The 19,661-nt window shown below is 31.7% G+C and overlaps 1 protein-coding gene across 1 annotated transcript; it reads left to right on the forward strand.

The window, feature by feature from the left end:
* The first annotated feature begins 2,114 nt into the window (after positions 1-2,114).
* On the forward strand, positions 2,115-3,592 carry LOC149568413 (dihydrofolate reductase-like). The gene is made up of 6 exons (XM_089817558.1): positions 2,115-2,257; positions 2,351-2,443; positions 2,531-2,629; positions 2,816-2,857; positions 2,962-3,190; positions 3,387-3,592. Exons 1-6 carry the CDS (start codon positions 2,132-2,134, stop codon positions 3,533-3,535), a joined length of 738 nt encoding a protein of 245 aa, XP_089673684.1. The 5' UTR covers positions 2,115-2,131; the 3' UTR covers positions 3,536-3,592.
* The last annotated feature ends 16,069 nt before the right edge of the window (positions 3,593-19,661 follow it).

A 19,661-nucleotide genomic window follows, 5' to 3' on the forward strand; every position in this document is an offset into this window, starting at 1 on the left:
AACTCCTATTTTACAAGGTGCCTTTTTTACTCCATAAATAAATTTTACAAGATCAACTTTTAATTTAAGTTGTAATCAATGTTTGGGCATTCTCGGTAGTGCTTCGTATAGGTTGCTGCTTCTGGCATTGTCCGCAAGTTGCTTTCCTTTGTGTTCAGGAATGTGTCATCTGTTTATATTTGTACGACAGTCCTTGCTGCCGTCCTTGTATTATTCTTCTGTAATATATGCATTATTTCAATATAAAAAAAAGACCTCCTACTTCAAAATAATCTTAAAAATCTCAATAAACTGAATTTTGCTATATCAAACGGCGCCCTAAATAAACTCCGTCTAATAGAGAAGCTCCTCTTCCGAAAATTTCGCCTCCATAAGAAGGGATTCTTTGAGTCTGGAAAGGCAGACAAATTCCCGTTTTAGCCTATTCACTCTTCTTTCAACGGGATGACCATTTGACATTGACAGACACGTGCTGTGGGCCCCACCACATTATTGCGTTTCTGTCATCCACATACAGCAATATTAGCTATTTTATCCTTTTCATCTAAAAGAGAAAAAGAAAAAGATAGTATTAGGTAGGGAAGAGTATTAATAATCATTTAGATTTTAATTTGTTTGTAATTACAAATTTAAAATATCTAAATAATGATAAAAAATGCAAGTCTGGTAACATATATATTTTGAACTAATAATCATATAGTATCATTCTAAGTAATTGATTTGTTGAAAGCTGATTTGTTTTTTTAAAGCGATAAAGTCTTACAATAATAATAATCATCAAAATCTAATGTATTGTTTAGGCTTGTGGGTGTGCAAAGTTACTTTTGTTACACTTAAAATAATATTAATTTCAATTAAGAAGACTCTTCTTTCATGTTATTTTCTTGACTATTTGTGATTGGATCATTACACTTCTCATATGTTTGTATTGATAAAAACTATATTTACAATTCAAGATTATGATTCAAAGTTATCATTTTTGTTTCAAAGTTATTTTTTAGACCATTTATAATTGAGTCCTAACCCTTCCCATAAATTAACCTTCATCAAAATTGTGTTAAATGTTGTTAACCATTCATTGTCATTCATTTAAAATTGTAGTATAATGTAGCCTTACTTTGAAAATAAATATTTGACAGATTTTCTCTCAAATTAAATATTAATAGATAGAGTTTTTTTTGTCATAGTTATTTTTAATATTTATATTAATTAAAAAAAAAATTATTGCAAGGTTTATCATATCTTAGTAGTTGGACTCATTTTTAAAATTGTAATAATAGTTGGTTTAACGTTATATACTTTGGTAGTATTACGTACACTCTACACTTGTGTGCTTTAGTGATAATGATGACTACTTATTTATGCATAAATGTATTTATTAAATTTCACATTTAAAAACAAAAAAATTACATACATAACATAAATTATATTCATGTGACATCATATAATTTTTTAAAAAAAAATTTTGAACCAAAAAAGTAAAGTGGATAGCAACCCAACGCTCCATTCACGTGAGTAGGCTAGGCCATCGACATTATAAAAATTGAAAATGATTTGGAACTTCTATATGAAATATTGAGCAACATATTTATTAGATTATCCAATTTCGAAGAAACACATTTTTAAAGTGACTCAATTTAATTTTTTAAAACAAATTGTTTGATAAATAGAAGGTAGAAATAAGTCAAATTGTGATATTGCTATCAAAATTTAATTATATAATTTTTGAGTCAATTCATTGACCTATATATTTAAAAAAATAAAATTTCTCAGATTAAATCAATTGTAACTTTTCATTCCTTCCAATGTATCTCCGAGATACGTAGTTCAGCAATTAAGATAACTTCCCCGAAAAGTGGGGTCCCAAGCTAATCAATTTAATGAATTTCACATTCGGACACCGACAGCAATGTACGATGCTTTACCATCCTTTCGTAGTTTCCATCTGATTGCAGCTCTCACACGTCTTTCTTAACAAAACACGTGGTTCTCATTGTTCACATTACTATTGGATCTTTCACAGCAGTTCGCCTGCGTTTTCATGTATAGAAATTCCATTGACAATCTATTTAAACAATAGAATGTTATGAGATCTGAAATATGTGCGAGAAAGATCTTACCACTCTTTTCTATGGCTACCACAAAACATCATGAGAAGCTGCGAGTGTTGTGTATACATGGATTCCGAACAAGTGGAACCATTTTACACAAGCAATTAAGTAGATGGGACTCTTCCATCACTGATAAACTCGATATGGTTAGTCATATCTCTTATCTCTTTTCATGACAAGGAATATGTTCATCAGAAATTATACATAAAATCCATTAATGTTATAAATGATGGGTGCAGTGCTTCTTGGATGGACCGCTTCCTGCAGCAGGGAAATCTGAAATTGAGGGGATATTACCTCCTCCCTATTATGAGTGGTTCCAGTACAACAAAGTAAGTACATCAATCAATATGCATACGTTGTTTTGTTTAATCGCTTATATCAAACTCATAGTTTACATGTTTTGGCATTGAATGTAGGACTTCACAAAATTTAAGAACCTGGACAAGGCGTTTCCTTTGATTGTTGATTACATGGAACAGAATGGGCCTTTTGATGGCTTGCTTGGATTTTCCCAGGTGCTATACGAATAAATAATAGGAAAATTTCTGTTATATTCATTTTGATTGTCTTAAAACTTATTTAGAGTCTCACAGTTTTATTGTTTTGATTTTAGATTTTATTGTGTATGATTTTAAAAATATGATGAAACATCGTTTACATTAAACTGTATCTTTAATTTTGTCATTGGATGTAACTTGTAGGGTGCGATGCTATGTGCAGCTCTTGTTTGTTACCAGTTGCAGGTAAGCAAATGTTCTTTCTGTCTTTTCAATTAATATATAGTTTTTGAATTGTAATAGTTTAACACAATGTTTTTTAATCCAAACTGTACCTATAATATTTGCAGGGTATAATGCTACAAAATCATCCTCGTATAAGGTTTATAATATTCATTTCTGGAATAAAGTTCAGAGATCCACGAATGTCATTTTTATATAATTCACCTATCAAGTGCCCTTCAGTTCATATCACAGGTGCCAAGGATTATGTGAAGGAATTCAGCAAAGATCTTATCCAGGCCTTTCAAAACCCATTGGTCATCACACACCCAAAAGGACATATAGTTCCAAAATTAGGTACAAATTATCTAAATTTTTATATTGATATCTTGTACTTCTACTATCATTATCATAAGCTTTGTTTAGACTTGTTTTATGATAATGTGGAGCTCATTTCCATGATTTCTTTAATGAACAGCTCTCTTATAAATATTAGAGACTGAAGTTTTATTCCTTGTGAAAATCCACCTTATGATTGGTTTGTGATGTACAGACAGCCAAGCGGTGAAGCCACTACAACAATTCATAGAAAGCATTATGAAACAAAATAAAAAGAAACACAGTATCCATGCTTTTCTTGGCGGATATGCGATGGCAGATAGAATGACAAAAGGAGATGTACTATTGCATTCTAAACTTTAGTCAGTACAATTTAATATGTAAACAAGAAATAGCTGATTTAGTAGATGTGATAACACCTCTAAATGCCGCTCTCTATTGCTGTAAACTCGGCGTTCATTAAAGCAGTACCAGTTTCAAATTATGCAGGTGCAAATTCATGAGAAAGTCAAGAGTGCATGTACATCATCACATATTATCACTTTAAATACACAATATACAGATGTATTTGATTCAAAATATTTATTTAAATATACATCTTAATTGTTTTGACTATTACAATTTTAATTAAGTACTTAAATTCATATTATGTATTTAAATCTAAATTTACACAAGTTTTACATCTTTCATTGTTTAAATTCGACTTCTTATCAAGATCATTATCTTATGACAAATCTTGTGACACTCTCATTCACCTTCAAGACTGGTTTTTGTCACTTAAACAATCTATTTCTTACAGAACTCTAACCTCGAATTTATCTTTTATGAGTATAATGTAGAATTTTTTTTTAAAGAGGAGCAAGACATGAAAATGAAGAAAATGTAAGCATTATAAAAGTAGCACTTGTACTAGTCATTGCATCCTTTGAGATTTCACAAACTATTTCAAACATTTTTTGGTTAATAAAAATATAGTAGTACAATAGAGAAACTCAAAATTAGAAAGAGTATGCCATCAAATGATAGGGGCAAAGTTTAGGAGAAAGACTCCCAAATCACACCACACATCTTATAGAAACCACTTACAAAGAGAAGAATATATTTAAGATGAAAAGGTTGAACTCAAAGGTTTGAACCGTAGTTCCAAACACAAGTAAGAACACCTAGAAGAAGAGAAGATGACACCAAGATTACCACCACAAGCCTATGCAAGAAACAATTAGAATTATAACACCAAAGAAATGCACAAAATGTACCTTGAATAACACTAAAGAGAACTAGAAGCACAAGCCACACCACCAACCCAATAATATATGAATAGAAGTGATGAAAGAAAACATAGAGGACATTATACCTGGAGGAATAAATGAGACCTCAAAAGACTCCAACTTCAAGAAAGAAAGGTACTACTTGCCCCACTACACAAACTAGTAGCCTCAAAGCATGCCTAGATTGCATGAATTTGACACAGACTCTACCAAACTACAAGAAAAGTTTCAAACCAAAAGAGGCATTTGAGAGAAATCGTAGAAAATGATTGAAGAAAGGGCATCCCTTGCAGATTATGTTGACATGCATTAAAACAAGTAAAGAGATCATGGCACCTACATGCAAGAAAGCACATATTCTGCACATATTCTTATTGATTCTAGAAGTAATTTAAGGTACGACCCAAGAATGACAAACCTCTACCCATTGTCACCAACATTATCCATAATAAACAATAATCGACTACCTATATTCAACTGAGGCCAACATCCAACCATTGATCAGAAGTCAATGATCAATTTCTTATAATCAAGGGCATTAAAATTGTATAGGGGAAAAATGGATAAACTTCCCTAAGAAAAAATGAAGGGTGAAAACCAAGATTCACCACCTAATGTAGGCCCAATTTAACACAAGATAAAGTGTCAATTCATAACCTAAGGGTAAGTGCATGAAGTTGGGTCTCACTTTTGGGAAAAAGGTGGAAGTGTTTTCCCTATTTTTTGAATTTCTTATCATTTGATGTCAAAATTTGAGGCACTTACAAATTAAATATCATAAAAATTCAGTAATTTAGAAATTGTAGTGCTTTGAGTCTACTTTTTGAATATGTAATTTATTTGAATACTCATATGATAGATTTTTTTTTGGTTTGGATCTTTAAAACACTTTTTGAAAATGCATGTTTTAGGACCATACCACACTCGTGTACGAACACCATAATTCAACACGAATAAATTAATCTTATGAATCCTTTTAAAGGAAGATACCTAATACACCAAATATTGATGACAACATTTTTCTATATTTTTTTCTTGGATCAATAACACAATAGTTTATATTAATTTAAGAAAAAATATTACATATGATAAGGCCAACTAATGGCATTGAAGCAAAAAATTCATCATCACTTAGAAACACTGCCCAACCAGACAGTTCAAAATACTGATATAATAGAAAAAAGAACCCAACACCCCACCATCTCAAAAAAAATACAAGACTACACCATGGAATCATTTGAACTAGCCAAAGGCCTCCTTCCTGGTGAAATTGAGAATACTAGCAAACCCATCACCACCTCCAACCCTAGCCCTAGAGTCGCCACTTTCAACTACACTCCTAGAAGCACCATCACAATCATTCAAAATGGGAACATCCACCCTAGTTACAACACTCCCAGTATGACCCGCATTATCTTCCACCCTCCACCACTTTGCTAGAATCTATCTTTGAGTTAATGGATGATCCTTTTTACTCACTAGCATTGAATATTTTTTCGATCTCACCTTCTATTTCCTAAGGTGACTACTAAGCTTTGGAGCCTCAATTTGTTCATGTGTGCATAGGTAAAAAATTAACTTGCACCAACCCATTCGTGCCACCAGTAAATGCCCCTTCCCAAGCTCTATTGATGACCAAACTAGAAAAGGTTGCAACCCATCCAAACCACCATTGATGAGCCTCCATGGAAGGGTACCCATATGTAGCATAACCCCCAAAATGGATTGGTTCACAACATCACCAACGACTCATTTTGGCTCCATAAATTTCCTTGCCACACTCAATAATTCAAGTTTTGAGTCCTCCATCATTAGCGCCAAGGCTAAGAACAATGATGAGATATCCATGTTTGATCATAGCCTCCAACCCTTCCACAAATACCAGCCTCACTGCTTCCTAGAATACCTCTTTGTCTTTTTTGAAAAAAGGTTGCATTTGTTTTACTATAACCGAGCCTTCAAGGATGGGATTTTCCTTGTCATCTTCAAAGAAAAATTTTCCTCCATACCTTTCTATACACTACTCAGCACTTTTAAAAAAATTTGAGCACTTCAATGTTTGAACTGTAAGCTATGAATCCTTTAAGAAAAAGCTTTGAAGTCTCTAGGATGAGCTCATATTTAAGTGCACACCATCATTAATCAAACTTCTGCCTTGACTTTTCATGTTATCATTTTTATGGTGAAAGGAATTGAGGCAGACAATTGATGTAAGATAGATCAATGGCCTCGGCTCTATTTCAGGTCTAATTTTAAATGTTATAATATAAAGTCTAATTCTTCCTAAAATCACAACATGTGTCCAAAAGCCCAACATATAAAATAGTTGGCTAAACGAGGGTAGTTGGAGATGTAATCATTGGTAAAATGTTACACGATGCTCAACCCCAAGGAAAATATTATTTTATTTTAAGGGCGAAATATTATTTTCCAATACGAAAATACTAGGGAAAGGCTGACAAAAATTCTAAAATAACAGTGTCCTAAATGTAGATTACATAATGCGATTGGACGGGGATTTGGGACCAATTATGTGTAAACTAATGAGCGATCAACCTAGGATTTGGACCCAAATTATTTAATATCTCGGTGATGTGTTTAACCCTATATGTAGGTTTTATTTGCTAAATAACATTTTTTCAGAGAGACAAAATTGCCAATTGGCAAATATTTACCACTAAAAAAATTATTGCTCCACATCCACTTGATTATAAAATCTAGACAAATCTTCTTCTAACTAGAAATATAGACAAATCTTCTTCCTTCTCTTAGAAAATGTGTTTGTTGCATTCCTTTCAGACTTCCCACATAATCGTGAATGGAATGATTTTTCAAATAGATGAAATGATAGAGGACTTCTTCTAGGTGGGCCATAATACCAACCAATCCTTCAAGTTGTTTGGTAGAAGGCCTAGCCAATTCAATCTCTACTATATAAATTCCATGCCTTCTAGGTGAAATCATAATTCACAAATAGGTGATTCCTTATTTCCTCAATCTTATTACAAATAACGCATCTAAAGGATCCTATGAAACCCAATCTCATCGAAAAATCACATGTTAGAACCCAAGAATTACCACCCAACTAGGTACATCCTCCTACCTCTGATAAACAAGCCCCATGCAAATAAAGGTCTTTCTCCCATTCGATAGTCATGTGGTTATTTTCCAACAATGCGTACATCCAATTCTAATAGAATAGTTCCCACTCTTCGATCCTCACCATCAAATTATATCTTGATCCCTATCCCCAACTAAACTTTTACCATTGAAGATCATCTTCAACACTTCCTAATCTTCTACTAAAAGATTAAGTGAGAAAGGATCCTTCCACTTCACTAGTTTTCCCATCTTCTACACCAATTTTATGCCCATAGTTGTGTTTAGGAGCTTCCAATCTCTCAACCCTAAACTAGCTACCACCTTTTGGTTAGAAAATTATTTATCATGCCATGAAATATAATTTTTCCTAATCTTGGTTGCCACTTCAAATAAAACTATGCATTCTTTGTTGTATGACCCCAATGACCTTCCTCTAGATCCTAAAGAAGGACATTAAAAATAAAGGTATAATTGCTATCACAATTTTAAGAATGAGAAGTCATTCGACAAGAGTTAATGAACGACCCTTCCACCAATCCATCTAAGATAAAAAAAACCATCAATTAGGTCTTTCCAATGTTCATATCAACCTATACCCTCAAAAAGAGGTCTTCTTAGGAACTTGCTGGTAAGTTTGCCAATTCAAACTTCAAAAATTCTTGTGATTGCTTGTTGAGAACCCAACACTGTGTTGAAAAAGAAGGCCTCCAATTTTCCCCAATTCATGCATTGACTAGATGCCATGTTGTACACATCTAAAACTTGTTTCATCACTCAAGCTACTTCCATAGTAGCCCAACCAAAAAAAGAAAGTGGCATTTGCAAACTATGAGTGAGTCATAGCTCCTAATTCCATCATCCATTAATTCACTTCCTGGTAATGCTTCAACCTAATACTTTTTCCAGAAAGATATAAAGAGAAAAGGGAAGATTGGATCCCGTATTGAATGCCCCTAGATGTGTCAACAAAACCTTGAGGACTCCCTTTTACTAATATGGAAGCTTTATAGCCCGAAATGATACCACCCACCCATTTTATCCATCTGTCATCAAAGCCAAATTTCCTCATAACTTGTATTAGGAAACCTCTATCGACCCTATCATATGCCTTCTTTATATCCAATTTAATCATCATGTACCTATAATTTCTAGATTGAGCATAATGGATTACTTCGTGAGAAACACTAATATTGTTTACTATATTTCTATTGGGTGTAAATCCACATTGATCTAGTAAAATTAGATTATTAAGAATTAGTTTCAGTCTATTCTCTTATACTTATGATATAATCTTTTAGATTGTATTATAGAACCAAATGTGACAAAATTCCTCAAATGAAGATGGTTTCTCTTTAGGGATCATGACCACAAAAGTGTTATTGAAATCTTTATGAATGAAAACATTTTTTTGTGAATCCTCCACTACTCCAAGAAGCTCCTTATTTAGGACATTCCTAAATGTCCCTTTAAAGAGGTCCTAAAAACCATTTTGGCCTAGATCTTTGTCACCTCCAAGACCAACAACCACAACCTTTTACTTCTTCATTGTAACAGGTTCAAAAAGAATTTTATCGTCTTATGTTGCCACCAGAATCAAGATTGATTCTAGAATTTCCTCCTATTCATGCTTTATGTCCACAGCCTCCAAACTCCACAATCTACTAAAAATGCAACAACATCCTATTTACATTGATCATAGGATCTTTCATCTTTGAACCATCTTCAAGGGTGATAGATAAAATCCTACTAATACTTTTGCATGTTTTGATTGAACTATGAAACAAATTTGTATTATAATTCCCCTCTTCGAGCCAATTTTCTCTTGACTTTCATTTCCGAAATATTTATTCCATCTACAAAATCTCTCCATATCGATTGACCAGATCCTCTAGGATAACTTTAAGAAATTACTCTCAATTTTTTTTGTAAAGTGCTAGCTAACATTTTATGGGCAGGAAAAGTTTCATGTCAAGGGCGATTTATTCATTCAATGTAGGGAAAATAAAATATTATATATTGGCCAATTTTTATGTTGTCCTAAAAAAACCATTATAAATCTAGCGAATTAAAAGTCTTCGTTCTGGCACTTAAATAAAAGGTGGAAAATTTCTTTCTTTCCCAAAATGAGTTTTTAATGTGAGAGGCTAATTAATTGTTTTGTAGGAAAACAAATAATAATGGTCTTGGCTAATCTTTGGTGGTAAAATGAAAAATTATTTAATTTGATTTAGCAAATTTGCCAAGTGCAACGGCCAACAACCTTTAAGGCTTTATGGTTTTCACTGGCTAGTGTCCATTATTAATAATTTCACCAACTTGTTTGCCATCACTTTGGTATTGTTAATATGTTACTTTTATCAACTGTTGAGTAATTGGAGATCAATAACAAAAGATGCATTTAGGGGCCGATTACTTAAAAAGACCTCGAGCCTCATGAAATTCACCAAAATGGAGTCACATGGAAAGTTTTACACAACATCCAGTAACTGGAATGTAGTGAATGTCATATCGAGGTTAAATTGTAAATGTGAGACTGGTAGTTATAATCAATACATTCCATTTCAAGCTAGCTTGGTAGGCACTTTGACATTAACATGAGTACATCTCCCACTCTTGAAAATTAATAGGAATATGAAAACTAAAGATGTGAAAGATCAGAAATAATTTAATGTAACTGCTATCAAAGAGTCTTTTCAATTCCTCTTTCACTATCAAGTTCTCAATTCTATTTTTGGTTCTTAGTTTTGAGTTTCCAAAATTTCTTAGGTGTCTGGTGTAGATTTGTTTTCTAGTTCAGTTGGTTCTCAATTCTTGTAGTTTGTAGAATTTCTTAGGTGTAGATTTGTTTTCTAGTTCCCTCATGGATACACCAATTAGGTTGAGATGCAACACAATGGATCTGCAAAAACCACCTAAGGATGTGCTCGCTATGGTTTGCAAGGAAGATTCTAGTAGGCCTTTTTCCCTCTACTCTTTGTTCATTGTCCTCGGCCATGAATTATCAAGAAATGAGAAGAAGTAACATGTGTCCACAGACATTGCCTCTTGCTTCCTTGTGTCTCTTCTCGACTTGGGAGGAGATAAACTAGACAATTTGATGTTTCCCTATAACATTTTTAAGGAAACATTTTTAGAAGACTATGTCAAAATCCTTGTATTGGTCAAGCAATTACCAAGTGTTGGCATCCCTTTTGTAGATGTAGCAAAAAAGTGTTGGGAGAATGGCATAGGGAGCATTGTACAAAATATGCTCTTCGTATTGGGCATGAATGAATGATAATTGACTTTCCATCAGATTTGGGCATGGCTTGGGAGGGATCTTCTACAAAAGTGGTTGTTGTTGGACAACATCAGTGACATTAACTTCACATGGTTTTACGAGATCAGAGATATTATCATCTCCAAGTGATTTCTCATGGAGGGGCTTGAAGACCTTTCTAATTGAAGGCTTCAAACCCTATTCCCTTTTTCATGTTCCATGTTCCATGAATCCATGTTTCCTATTTAATAAACCCATACCCTTAGGGGAAACATGTATTTTAAGAAATCTTTTTTTTTTTGGATGAAAAATATTAGTAGTTACTTTGGATATGACCTTTCCCTTGCATGCAAATTACTAATTTACTAAATAGTAAAATCAAGCTGATTTAATCAGCTATTTTGAATATCAATGTTGTGACTATGTACAATCTTGAATATAATCAATGAAAATAATATTTTTTGGCTTCTTAATTCTTTATTCTTGTAAATGTGTGAACGTTTGTTCAATTTTTTTTTTTTATAAATTAAAATATTTGGTTTTAGCTATAATTATTATAGAGTGATGAATCATGATTGTTTCAAATGCACTATTAAAATGTTGGTATCTGACTTTGTTATAAAAATTAGACTATTAGAATGTTAAAAATAAGAAAAGGGTGAACTTTCCCTTTAGGGTTTCATGCATGAATTATAGTCAAATATTATTTGAATGAAAATTTGTATTATGTATCATGTATTGCCCGAACTCCAGTAAACTTCAATAATTCATAACAAATGAATGTAGGGCTAGGCTAGTTCCATGTAGTTCAAGTTATATAATAATAATTAATAATTATTCTAGTTAATAGTTATATTAATTTTAATTAATAATACTTTAGTTAAAAATATTAAATCAATAAAAAAATAGTTTGTTAAAGTCTAAAGCTAAAGTTATGATGCATCATACAATTTGAATTGTATAAATTATATTGATTTGAAAATAAAAGTTCAAATTATAATTTATATAAAAATATTCATATAAAATATTGAATATTAATTCATTAATTCATATTTTTAAATCTAATTTTATTTAAATACCATCATTTTTTTTTCATATTTTGAATAATATTTTTAATTAAGCAAAAATTATGAGATTATTAAATTAAGTTATCATTATCAAGTAATTTTTGATTATAATTATAGAAATATTATAATTATCAAGCAATTATAATTTATATTTTCAATTTCTCATTTTCTTTTCATGTTTAATTTTATTCTAATCCAAATCGAAATTGTTTAAAGTTTAAATTCTATTATACCCTCAAATGAAGATCTTGCTTTAAAAAAGTTTAGACGTGACATTTCAAAAAAAGTTTTAAAGTAGTACAATATTCAGTATATAACTTTATTTTTATTTGGGCAGTAAAATTATTATTCATCAAGAAAAAAATTGCATGTATTTAACTTTTGTATGTTTCACTTTTAACTAAATGTGTGAACTATGTGATTTAAATACTAGTTAATATAGTAAATCTGAGAAATAATTGAATGCAACAATTTGAAAATTTAATATTTGTTATGTGAAAGGTTTAAGGAATTGATTTGGACCATAGGATGTAAGATAGATCAATAGTTGCGACTATATTTTAGGCCTAATTTTAAAACTTATAACATAAAGTCTATTTCTTCCCAAAATTAGGACATGTGTCCCAAATTCACTCAAGAGTCAATGTGATAGGTGTAGTCTTTCTTATGTCTTACCATTGATTAAAAGAAAGATTGATGACCCAAGATGAATTTCACACTACAACATTTGGGGTCAAATTGCAATAACAATCTACGATGATGGCATAGTGTGTGATTTTTATGTTTTTTTTGCAATTTTCACCAACATCGTCACAATACCAACGTTGGTGTCATAATTGCAATGCTTGCATCAGTATAAAAAGAAAAGAAAAGATGACATAAATCATACCCCATTTGTTTTTATTGTGGAGAGTTGCGTCTGAATGAGGGTGGAGAGCTCCGAATGAGGGTGGAGAGCTCTGAATGTTGTTGTGCCCTTGCGATCGGTGCATTTCATTGTTATACCTTTGTGATCTCTATATTTCATTTCCATGTCATGACCTTGTAATCTCTATGCCCTTTCTCTATGATTTTATTCAAGGGGAGAAGAGGTACCTATGTAAATGTTATTTCTTTTCCTTTTAAACATGTATCTCTTTATATTTCCTTCTAAATATCTATCTCTTTATATATACAGTGAGATCATTTTTAAGGTACTTATTACATATTAGCACAACAGAAAAGTTGATCCTACTACATATATATTCCAAAACTAAAATGATAAAATGATAAAACTCACTTAACTTGTGCTAAGTGACTTACCTCAAGATCCTACACAAAAATAATGTAGACCAAGAAAAATGAGCAGAGTTTGCAAGAAATTTTACAAAAACATATTATAGTAGATATTTTTAGAAATGAACAAGCCATAACCCAAGTAAATTGGTCTAGTTGTTGATTAGCTGGGTTGATTACAAATTCCTATAGAATTGTCATCAGATTAGATACAATAAAATGGACAATCAGTTGTTCCCAGCTAGTAGGATCAAATATAGTTTTTCAAGGTTCTGCAATTTTGGAGAATATAAACTACAATAATTTGGCTAATGCAACAAATGTTTGAAGACCACTATTATGCCCATTTTTTGTAAAAGCCATAGGCTTAATATTTTGTTAGCTTGTTCAAATATTTGTGCATGTCAAATGAAACAAGGAAAGGTTGTATTGAGATTAAATAATAATCCATGCTTTGAAAATGATGGCTGAGTTTGCACTTTTGTTGCACAAGTTTATATAGTTGTATAATTAAATAAAACTTAAAAGTGTGTACCTTGCCAACCTTGGTTTGGAATAACCTTCACAAGTAAAATGATCTCCAATAAACTATCTTAGAATAATTCAAGATTGCATAAGAATGTTTGGAGAAACTTTGTTACAACTTCATTCCTTTCTAATGTTGGAATCCAAATTTTGATCAATTCTATCCATATACCCAAAGAATAATGTATCAAGTTCTACCATAGTTGAATTATGTGTTTCTAATGTGTGCCTAATCATGTATCATGTGGATGATTTAAAGCTTGAAATTCCAAGTCGCCTTAATTACATGGATTGTACAGGGAACTTTTATTTCATCATACAAGGGGATGCCCCTGTATAGATGGTGTCGAATCTAACTATTAGCATATGGAAGTATGTTGTCTATGAGTATTTTCTTGATTATGTATATCTAACTTTTATTCTTGTAGTTGAGGTTGTTAGCTTAAATAATAGTGTCCCCAAAAGAGTGTGCATGGATGTGACAGGCCCAAAATAAGGAAGCACATACTTTGTAATAAAGAAATGCTGCCATACCTTTGTGTAATAGCTGAAAACAATTTTGGCATTTTTCAATTAGGAAATGTTTTCACAAGCAATGCATTTTGGGGAAACTAATTTTAAGTAAAAACTAAAATATGGCTACATTTCAAAAGCTATATGTTGGTAAGTTAAAAGGATTGATACAATCAATTTTCCATCTTTAAACAAGTCAACCACATTGCTCCTTTTGTAGTGATAAGTTTGTGTTTTCTATTGACAAACTTTCATATAACTTATAAGCTCTTTGTGTCGGAGAGATAGATAAATAAGTCATGATTATTTTTACCACAATTAGAAGAGCTAATGTTAAATGAGGATAAGTAGTTGGATGCATAATTATGCAGATTAAGTAGATGTTTCAATGATGCAACATGAAATTGTATAAGGTTTTATATATGGTAATTGCCATACTCAAGAATAAATGGAGAGGGAATTTCCAAGTCCATAATGAAGGACACAAGGAATGTTTTATCCAATATTTTTTCTCCTTGAATTTTGAATGCATTTAAAACTAGTGCATTTCATTGAGGAATTTTCTCAAATAGTAAATATGAAGGGTTCATAGAAATTTTCCAAATGATTTCACACTTAATATATATGTGTACATGACTAATTCCAACTACATTTTTACATTTCCATTTGTTGCTTAGAGATTTTGATGACCATTGGGAGGCTTTTGCCATTGTTTTAGACATTATCCTACACATGGTATTAGCTATTTGCAACAAAGCCATTTTAGATTTACCAGGTACAAACTTAACTCATGTCAAGGATCTATGCATGTACAATTTTTTCTTACTTTAAGAAAACTACTAAAATGGTTCAAATTATGAAGTGGTGTTCCTTTCAACCATTTTTCTAGATAATCCAACTCCCTTGGCTATGACTCTACATGCCTATAAGAGCTCTGCCATCTAACAATACAACTTTAATATATTTACATTGCTAGCAGTTAGGGTATGATAGATGTTGAAAATGTCTCTATTCCTATTGATTGTCTCTATTTGAATATTCTAAGCCTCTTCAAAATGAAAACTCAGGTAAAAACCTTTCCCGTGCCATGATTCATGGCTTGATTTCAAGTGTATTCCTACAATGCACATCTACCTCCAAATCTCCTCATGAACACTGCAAAAGAAACCACATGGTATTAGAATAAAATTCCAAGTGTTGTCGCTGAACTTGAAAGTTGAACACTAATAGTTCACATGCCTGACTATGGAAAATCATGATGAATCCATTTTTTCCTCTAAAAATATAGACTCTTCACTGGGCAACTCAAGATCAACAGGGCTTGTATAATTTTTCCTTCTCAATTTATTATATTTTAATTTTAAGAATTATTTTTAGAAGGACCTCTATTATTCCTTCACTTACCTAATTTTTAGAAATAGTAGTTTTCAATGTACAATTATGCACTTTAGTTCAAAACTTATATTTAAAGATTAATTTTAGATAGGCTTGGTAATGTTTCTTCACTTCAATTCATCTTTTTTCCCTTATAGGTTACAATTTTGAGACAAGAATTAAATATTTTATAAGTATTTATTGAAAGAGTAGTTTTTTCTAGGTTTTTGGCACTATTATTGAATCCCCTAAACAACTCTTTGATCACTACTCTTGATTTTTAAAAAAAGTTTTTATTCAAATAGAAGTTTTTATTCTATAATTTCCAACATACATTTTCTTTCTCATGTCATTCCTCTTTGTTTTATGTAGCACTCAAAATAAATAATGGTCATCTTTAAAGCCTTCTAATACCATGATTGGCTTTAATACATGCCAATTGATTGGTTTAAACTCCTCCTTACCTCTGATCCATCTTTTTTTGTCTTCTTTAGGGATCCTTGCATGTCCTGATGCTCTTGCATCACATACATTGGCCCAACAATAGAAGCCAAGGATGTAACCATGCATGCATTAGCACAGTCTCCATGTGAGGATTCAAAGTATATACTGTTGTTGTTAATTTGGGCATCACTATATGATCCATAATGTTATTAAGTACTAAATTTGGTAGTAACTTCTCCCATGTCTCTAGAAAGCATAGCATAGGTTCAAGGGATCCCTTCACTTCTAGGAATTTGTAGCAGCTATTATCAGTGTTGGAAGAATGACTTCAGTGAAGAGTTGAGTGTAAGGAGTTCAAGAAGCAAGTTCCGCTTCTGTGTAAATGCCATAATCAAGAGGCTCATTCCCTTGTAGAAGCCTCTACCACAATGAAATTACCTCTAAACCATGCAAAGGATTTTGAAGTGGTTCCCAACCTTGAAAAACTCTTATAAGCAATGGAAAAGAAAATATAGATGCAATACATGCATTACTATTATTTATGTATATGTATGTATACATGTATATATGTATGTATGTATGTATGTATATACATATATATACATGTATATACATATGTGTGTGTGTGTGTACATACATACACATATGTGTGTGCCTATGTATGTATGTATATATAGAGAGAGATCTTGGCATGATAGAGAAATTGATCTATTTGCATACATATTCTAGAATCCAAATAATAAAACAATAGAACTCATTCAAATCATGCTAAGTTACTTACCTCAAGATCCTGCACAAAAATAATGCAAACTAGGAGAAATGGGAAAAGTTTGCAAGAAATTTTACAAAAACATATCATAATAGATACTTTTAGAAAGAAACAAGCTATAACCCAATTAAATTGGTCTACTTTTTGATTGGCTAGGTTGATTAAAAATTCCTATAGAATTGTCATTAGATTGGATACAATAAAATGGACAATTAGTTGTTCCCAGCTAGCAGGATCAAATACAGTTTTTCAAGGTGATAAAATTACATATGTAGATGCATCACTTGCATGCCAAGCATGAAGCGCATACCCCAACTTATAAAAAATGGCTTTATTAAAAGGCTTCATACACTGGCCCAACAATATTGGAAGCCAAGGATGTAACCATGCATGTATTAGCATAGTCTCCTTGCAAGGATCCCAAGCATCTATTGCTACTATTAATTCTGGCATCACTATATGATCTAGAATTTTATAAAGTACTAATGCCTGTAGTAAATTCTCCCATGTGTCTAGCAAATGTAGCATAGGTTCAGGGTCCCTTGGCTCCTAGAAATTTATAGCAACTATTCTCACTGCTAGAAGAATAACTTTAGTGAAGAGTTGAGTGTAAGGAGTTGAAGAAGCAAGCTCTTCTTCTATGTAAATTTCATATTCATGAGGCTCAACCCTTTGCATAATCCTCTACTACAATGACATTACTTCTAAACCATGCAAAGGATGTTGAAGTAGTTCCCAACCTTGAAATACTCTTATAAGAAATGACAAAGAAAATGTAGATGCAATCCATGAAAAATTGCACAACTTGACAAGCCAATCATAATGGAATTATCAAGACAGTTACTGGCATATGAAAAGATCCAATAAAGAACAAGAACACATTTGGGGTGTCTTTCCCTTCTCATATTGGAAATTCAATCAAGATCTACCCATTAGTCCTAGTGTATGGGTGGATGAGAAATGATTTTAAAGTAGGCCTATACAACACTTGACCCAACTTCAATCCACATCACTAAATTCAAAGGATGTATGAAGTCAAGTATAAATATATATAGCTCACATTGAAGATCATTAGATTAAAAAAAAAATTACTATAATGTAAAGACCTATAAAGATCAATGGATTTGATAGTAAATAGTTATAACTTTTTCCAAACCTATTTGAGGAAGATGAAGATATTTCTGAGGTGATCATGACACAATAAGAAAGAATGTAATTCTTGCTATAGATTGGTTGAACACAGATGAAGTTTTGACACAATAATGATTCATGTTTAACACCATTCACTTGCACATGGATAAACCTATAAATGGATAAGTTGAAGGCAAAAAGAATTCCATTGAAATATAAACTAATGAAAGATGTAGAAGGACCAAATGAGGAATCATGTGAACAACTCTTGAATGTTCAAGAAAAGAAGAAGGCCAAAACAAGAAGAAGAATGGAGGGAGTTACAAGGAGTTACAAACAAGAGGAATTAAGAGGAAAGGGGTAGAAGACAAGTGGCCACCTCAAAAGAAGAAAAGGTCAAAAGGCAAGATGGCTTCACAAGTTGTGACTAAATTAGAGACAACAAGAAGTTCAAGTTTAGGGTACTCACCCTTATCTCCAAGTAAGAAACAAACAAATTCCCCCTCTAATGAGGGCAAAGAGCAACATATTGAGAGAAATTTTGTAGTCGATATTGAGGCCCTTTCAAATTATGATCAAATAGGGACCTAAGGTGCAAATATCTTGGACATTAATTTGAGCACCCAAGATCATGATTAATGAATTCAAAGTCATAAGGATGAAATAGGTGAGATCACCTCCCTAACATAGCTATCAACGTGAATGTGATGGGGACAAATAATAATAGCCCAACCCATTAAGAGTTAGCAAGGTAGATCTAATATTGACCTTTGCATTTAGTTTTCTTCATGCAATCTTATTTCATTTCTGAGGGTGATTCCTAGATAGGTGTTCCATTCCCCCTATCTTTTCCATATTTTTATGTGTTGGTGTAAATGTCATAACATATTCATAAAAGTTAGACTTGAGAGATTGTAACTAGTCAGTTTTTTGGGAAAATTCCCCAGGGACCAAAATGCTTATCCCATTTTGTTTCCTAAAATAGAATGTGTAAGACATTTTTCTACAGCTAGAAAATTCAAATTTAGTATAAAGGTTAATATTTTTACCTTTTCATTTATGGTGATTACAAGTTTTTTCTTTCTTTTGTTAGTGTGTATTTTCCAAAACTTCTTAATTAAGTTTATTTGAATCATTTAGCTTGCATTAATATTTTAAATTCCCCCAATCTATTTTATCCCTAATCATAAAATTTGTACATTTAGAGCTTGAGTTTAACTTGAGCCTTCTCAAGCATCTTTCTTGGGTAAAAATATAGATCTGTGTCACAATTTGGGATACCAAAACCTATTTTGGTCAAATCTCATTTCTTTATCAAAATCATTTTTTTTCAAAAAATAAAAATACCCTTTTAAAGATCTTAGCTTCAATATCATCATTATATAAATTTTTGAGTGTTTTGATTAGTCATAATATGTTATAATCTCAAAATATTATAAGTCAATATTTCAACATTTCAAAAGATGCTCACTCAAAAAAGGAAAAAAATAGCAAATCATATAAAAAAAAATTAAAAATTATATTTATCTCTAGAGGAGAGAATTCTCTTCATGAATATGTAATTTTTTTTCAAGAGGTATAGATTTGATAGGGAAGTTTTGACGGAAGGAAAAAACTATTAGATTCTAATAAGGTCAAACTTGAGCACTTATAACAAAAAAAATATACATCAAAAATAATTATTTCTTTTTTTGTTCCTTAGCTATATATGTCATCTATAAGATATTTTCAAATAAAAATAAAAATTGATGATTTGCATATA

The sequence above is a fragment of the Cupressus sempervirens genome, chromosome 3 (assembly GCF_028749045.1).
Source record: "Cupressus sempervirens isolate cs-2001-9-10 chromosome 3, ASM2874904v1, whole genome shotgun sequence".
Classification (NCBI taxonomy): Eukaryota; Viridiplantae; Streptophyta; class Pinopsida; order Cupressales; family Cupressaceae; genus Cupressus; species Cupressus sempervirens.